Source organism: Lepisosteus oculatus, chromosome 2 (assembly GCF_040954835.1).
Source record: "Lepisosteus oculatus isolate fLepOcu1 chromosome 2, fLepOcu1.hap2, whole genome shotgun sequence".
Taxonomy (NCBI): domain Eukaryota; kingdom Metazoa; phylum Chordata; class Actinopteri; order Semionotiformes; family Lepisosteidae; genus Lepisosteus; species Lepisosteus oculatus.
Genome location: NC_090697.1, coordinates 47,177,115 through 47,183,114, shown reverse-complemented (window position 1 = coordinate 47,183,114; position 6,000 = coordinate 47,177,115). Strand labels below are relative to the sequence as shown.

General features: G+C 42.0%; 1 protein-coding gene across 1 annotated transcript in view; it reads left to right on the top strand.

Annotated features, from left to right (window-relative positions):
- The first annotated feature begins 4,195 nt into the window (after positions 1 to 4,195).
- rab10 (RAB10, member RAS oncogene family) overlaps positions 4,196 to 6,000 on the top strand; it is a 40,532-nt gene continuing 38,727 nt past the window's right edge. Inside the window, exon 1 of the mRNA XM_006625855.3 lies at positions 4,196 to 4,847. Coding sequence (XP_006625918.1) covers positions 4,721 to 4,847 — 127 coding nt within the window. The 5' untranslated portion in view covers positions 4,196 to 4,720. The remainder of the gene's footprint in view (positions 4,848 to 6,000) is intronic.

Here is a 6,000-nt window from a genome sequence, read left to right as displayed (position 1 = left end):
TATTTCCTTCATTTTCTAACCTCCTGGTGAGGGTCGAGGTGGTAATGCTGAGAAGCTTTCCCCTTCCCTAGCACCAGCATCCAGCTCCTCCTGGGGGATTCGCAGGTGCTCCCAGGCTAGATAATAGAGATATACTGTACAGTATCCCCTTCTGGAACAGTGACCTTGTTGTGGTGGAAGAGCTGAAGTGCCCCCATGTTGTCTGGAGCGCTGTGCTCCTGGTAGGGTTACGTTTGGCAAATTGGTCTATGGTGGGGGGCCGGACAAAGGATGACCCAAACTGGACTCCCATGATGGTTCCATTAAAAACTGAGAAAACCCTGCCCAGACCAGATTAGGGACAATGAGCCCCACCCCTGGAGCCAGGCCTGAGAGTCGTGTTCATGTAATCAAGCACCACATTAGACTGCATGCACACCTTCTCACACACAATTCACAATAACATCCTTTTAAAAACAAGCTAAAGATTCAATTGACCTTTTCTGTCAGGTTTTATTCCCTGATACACATTATTTGAATGTTACAATAAGTCTATCCTGAGGAATTCACGGGAAGTTATGCTTCTGGAGAAAGAGTACACTTTTGTATCCTATTTTGAAGGTGCAAGAACAAGGTCTCGTGATTAATTAATTAAAAGATTAGTTACCCCAGCCCTCATTATTTCTTTGTCTCGTTAAAATGTGTCACCATTTATTTGTCACTAGCAATTATCTTTTATTTTCCTGCACTATGCTATTGTGATTCTAATAAAGCTTTCACTAAGCTTTCAGTTCATAGAACGTTCTTTCAGATTTGTCTTATGTTTTGAATTAAACTTGGAAAACAAACAAAAACAAACTTTGTGAAATTAATGTCTTGCAAATTATGGGGGAAAATCAGGAACATATTCCTGATTCTGAAAAATGAAAAAAAAAACTCAGAATCTTTCATACTCCAATTTGGATATGGAGAATCAAAATGAATAAGACCTGTGCTTCTTCCCACTCCCAGACACAAAAGGTTTAACATTTTTCAGCTGTCAAGCAAAAAGAAACAAACTGCATACCTCATCTTATTAAAAAAAAGAAATCTGCTTTGCTCCTTGTTCAAATATTTCCACCAATGTACAGATTCTAAAATATTCTCATTTGTTTTCAAAACACATTTCAGAAATTACTCTCCTCATATATGCAGGATTTTAGAAACCACCGTTTCTTAGCTTTCAATACTAAGTACCTTGGTACTATAGCATATATTCTGAATGCTGAATATATAAGGACCTCTTCTGAGCCAACATTTTCTTCAAGTTATTGCATGTTATAAATACTAGGTAAAACACAAATGGAAACAACAGAAGGTACAAATGTAAAACAAATGCTTAGCTTCATTTATAAGAAGTGGAGGCTTAAGAAGCATTACTACCAAGTTAATTAGTAATACTAATGTATTACTGTTACTTCATATTACTACTGTATTATGGTATGGTTCTCCAAGCACTGTATAGAGTACTTAGACAGGGAGAGATGGTTTAACATATTGAGTCTTGGGAATGCTTAATGCTATAAAAGATCACAAACTTCATCACATGAAGTAATGCATGAAAAAGGCATGGTAAAAGTTCCGTTTACAAAGTCAGGTAAAGTTACATTTTTCAGAGCCCAAGTTTACCTTCGGGTAAGCCATAGTCTGGGAACATAACAGAAAAATATAAATTCCTTTCCATATAGTTTTATTTATGGCTTATGGAAATGCAGCTTATGCCAAAGGTACAGTCTTTGTGCTCTCTAAGAATAGACAGAATGGCCTAGAAATTATAGTGAAGTAACAGCATATAGTGTACTGTAACATTTCAAATAATGTCCATCTTTCAGATGAGACGTTAAACTGAGGTCCTGACTCTCAGTGGTCATTTCAGATCCCTGGGCATTTCTTGATTAGAGTAGGGAGTTATCCTGGTATCTGGGCCAAATTTCCCTCCACGGCCTTTACCGTGGCCTCCAAATTGTCCCCATGTATGATTGGCTTGTACTTGCCCTGTGATGGACTGGCACCCCGTCCAGGGTGTACCCTGCCTTGTGCTCGTAGCTTACTGGGTAGGCTCTGGCTTCCCGTGACACAGTATGGTATAAGCGGTTTGAAAAATGACATGACATGACATATAGAGTGTGGCAGGAAAAACATGAAAAAGGCAGTCAGGTAAAGTTACATTTCTCAGAACTCAGAGTGAGGGAATTAAACCTTCAGGTGAGGAAAACATTTGGAAGAAATGGGCGTTTTGTGGAAATGAAAGCAACTTGCAACTGATTTGCAATATTAGTAGAAGCGGGTTTGTTATGTGTGTGTTAAAATGCTGAAAATCAGTTACAGTATGTGATCACATGTACAGGCACATGGGGGCAATATAGAAATCGCAGAAATGTAGTAACTTTGTTCAGTATTAAACTGCAATACTGGGGATATCAAATGTTACATATTAAAGGCCTAAAGTGCCAGAAAATTGCTAATAACTGCCAGCCAAACTTTCCCCAACTAATCTGAAATTAGGGATGACAGTAATTTGTGGTCATTATTTACACACTGCATCACATATATACAGTCAAAGCTAGATATGAATGAACAGACATCAAGAATTAAAAGTACTTAGTGATGGGACAGAACAAGAATCTGAAGCCCATGTTATTCTTTTTTTATTTGGTAGGGGAAAGGGGGAAATGGGTGAAGATCCTCTTCTAAGTGCACAGGTTAATTTCTGGTGAATGGCCAGTCCGGGGCAGTGTTGGAAAGGCCTGACTTTATTCGGTGTGACGATTTTTCACATCATTGTATGGTCAAAGTTTCTGTTCACTGAAAAACTAAGCAACTGAAACTATGGTTGCTGTGGTCGCTCTAGCCTTACAGTGACCATGCGGGGAGTCTTTTTCAGATCTCCTTATCTCAATACTTTTAATTTTAAAGGCGACTGTAAAATAATTACCCAGGATACATGTATTACTAATATGTTACCTTACCATAGATTCGCAATATCAGTCATCACTTCATTTATAATACAGCTATAATGCATCTAGGGGAGGGGGACTATGGAACTTGTTTCAATGTATTATTACGTGTGTGGTGTAATGGCTTAGGCGTGTGCCTTGCATGTTGGAGGTCAAAGGTTTGAACCCAGCTGTCAGTATGAGTTTCGGGTGCGCCGTTGGGCTCCTGAGCAAGACCCTTAACCCCCACTGCTCCAGGGGCGCTGTACAATAGCTGACCCTGTGCTCTGACCCCAGGCTTCTCTCTCCCTATCTGTGTGTCTCCTGGAGAGCAATCTAGGGTATGCGAAAAGACAAATTCCTAATGCAAGAAATTGTATGTGGTTAATCATGTGATCTTATCTTATTTTTATTTAATCCAATAACTGTTTCTAGAAGGTAACTCAAACACTTAACAATACAATCTTGGAAATATAATGACTACTTTGATCTTTGAATTTTAAATTTGACTGGAGACTATCGAGGTTTCGCCTTATGGAGGAGACAAAACTACTTTTATGAAACATTGAATCCCAAGTCAAAAGGCTGGAATATTTTGCATGAAAATAAACTGGAATTTACAATGCATCGTGGTCAATCACTGCAACTGCTGTATTGTGATACGGTAATGAATACCTTAAGTGAGAAAAATGCACACACAAAAAATCCAGCCAAAGATTTTTGTCACTACCTTCGAGGGAAACACCCCCACGCTACCTAGGAGAAGACCTAACTAACCCGTTCTAGGTCTCATGATCCGCCCCAACGTGTCTGCTGATCTGAAACACGCCTGCGCCTTACAATGTAAGTTACATTATGGAATGACATCATTCAGTTTTAATTTCAGCTCGGTTCGTGTTAAATTCGTCACCAGATACGGGAAAAAAAAAACCAGAGACAACACGCCCCACGGGGTTTCAAAGATCAATACAGACCTTAGCGAAACAGGAGCCATTTTGGCTCAACCCACTTACATACTTGCATACGTGCCCACGTAAAACACACAGAGCCGACATGTCGGAAAGGGGCGAGTACCAGTCATTTGCCCTTTGTAACATATGAGCTCGGGGGCTACGCCTACTTGGGGGCATGACGACTGACCTGAACTGCCCATCATAATGCGACGCCTCTTTGAAAGGCAGGATGAATAGCAAGTCAGCTTCCGACTCTAGAGGCGAGGGGCGGGGAGGAGGCGTGTTCTCGAATCCAGGGTGTCGCCTAGGGGGCTCTATTCGAAGGCGACGGCGGTCGTCTGTGTTTCAGCTTCGAATAAAGATAAAAAGGGCGAACGCAGCTGCGGATAGCGCTAATCGCACTGCAAACTTTTCCCGAAAAATATATCGTGTTTCCGATCCCAAGATCAGAAGTGGTTGGCATGTTTGGGGACGCCGAATATTTGAAATAGCTAATAGTAGTTAGAAGAAAGAGTAAGTCGGGTTGAGAGGGGGAGCCATTTTGTCCCGACTGAGAGAAAGAAAGTGGGGGGAACGGAGCTAAAATTGGGAGGAAAATATTTAAATAAAACGCCTTTCAAGGACAAGAGAAGCTCAGATCCGGAAAGACTCCGTGCTGCACCCCGTGTTTTGTAGTTTCCGAGGAGAAGAGTTGTATCGGTAGATTGATTTTTTTAAACGATCCATTTAATCTTATTGTGTGTGTGTGCAGTTCTTTTCTTTCGATCGAGTCACTATTTTAAAACGACCCAAACCCCACAAACCTTGATTTAAATGGCGAAGAAGACGTACGACCTGCTATTCAAGCTGCTCCTCATTGGAGACTCGGGCGTGGGAAAGACCTGCGTGCTGTTCCGCTTCTCCGACGACGCGTTCAACACCACCTTCATCTCCACCATAGGTAAGAGACCAGTGCGGCCTTTTTTTTCTCTCGTGTCACTCTCTGACACACGTTTCAACACACGGAGAGGACCGGGATGTTGTGTTGCAATTCAGTGTTGTGTTGGGACTGGTGGGGGAAATGGTGTTTTATCACCGCGATGGGCTCGGGGTCTTCGTGCGCCTTAAACAATGCAAGCATTTCTGCCCATCGGCTCCGGGAAAAACGGGAATAAATCAAAATTTTCTTTCAGACCGTGGATCGGGGAGTGTGATCCATGTTCAAAATAGAAAAGTAGCGTTCATTTTTGCGAGCTGCCATTTTAGTTTGAAGAACCCCTCCTTGTAACGTTTGCCCTGAAGCATATAATGTTACAGCAGCATAGGCCTTGTTAAAAGTCACAAGCTAGTGATGGATTCCCCTTGGTGATCGCACAGTCATTGGGGTTTTCCTGGTCTGGAGGTGCCCGGTTAAGTTGCCACCGGGGTAGTATGAAGAGAACCTGCTTCCAGATCGTCCACGTAAGAACTGGCCTTAGTTTATGGTCGGCCTGGACCCTCCTTGGCGCTACGTGGGCAATGACATTGACATTGACTGCCAGCGGCCGGAGTTTTTCTGTTCGTCAGGAATTGCCCTGCTGTGTTTGTTTCTCCCGCTTTCTGCCTCCGAATTGTCAGTTTTCTGGGAGTACCTGGTTGGGGAAAGTTTAGTCAAAGCTGCTCTGGTTTATAGTCCAGAAAATGCACGCTAATTCTTTTACCTGTTCATGTGTGAAGTTAATACCTCCAAACACGTTTTGCATCCTCCCAGAAATGACCAGCATGTTTTTTTTAATGCTCTCGGTTAAGAGATTAGCCATTTTACCCTGAAATATGCAAAGAACTATGAGCTTTGGTACAATTGTTTTTACTCCTGGTCAAACAGTCCACTGTACCTAGAGTGCCCTGTGCTTTATTGTCCCTTTTAATCAAGCCCTTTAGTCAGGGAAAGAGTGATTCCAGGGGGATCCATTGGCTGAGAAGACAATCTGACTTGGTAACCTGCCTTCAGCAGTGGTCTTTCTATTTGCTGTAAATATCAGGATTTGGGGAATCCAGCTAACCGTACTAGGTGCTGATAATGTTATTGATTATATCTTTTTATCTCCTTCCAAAAATGTAATTATTGGGTTGCC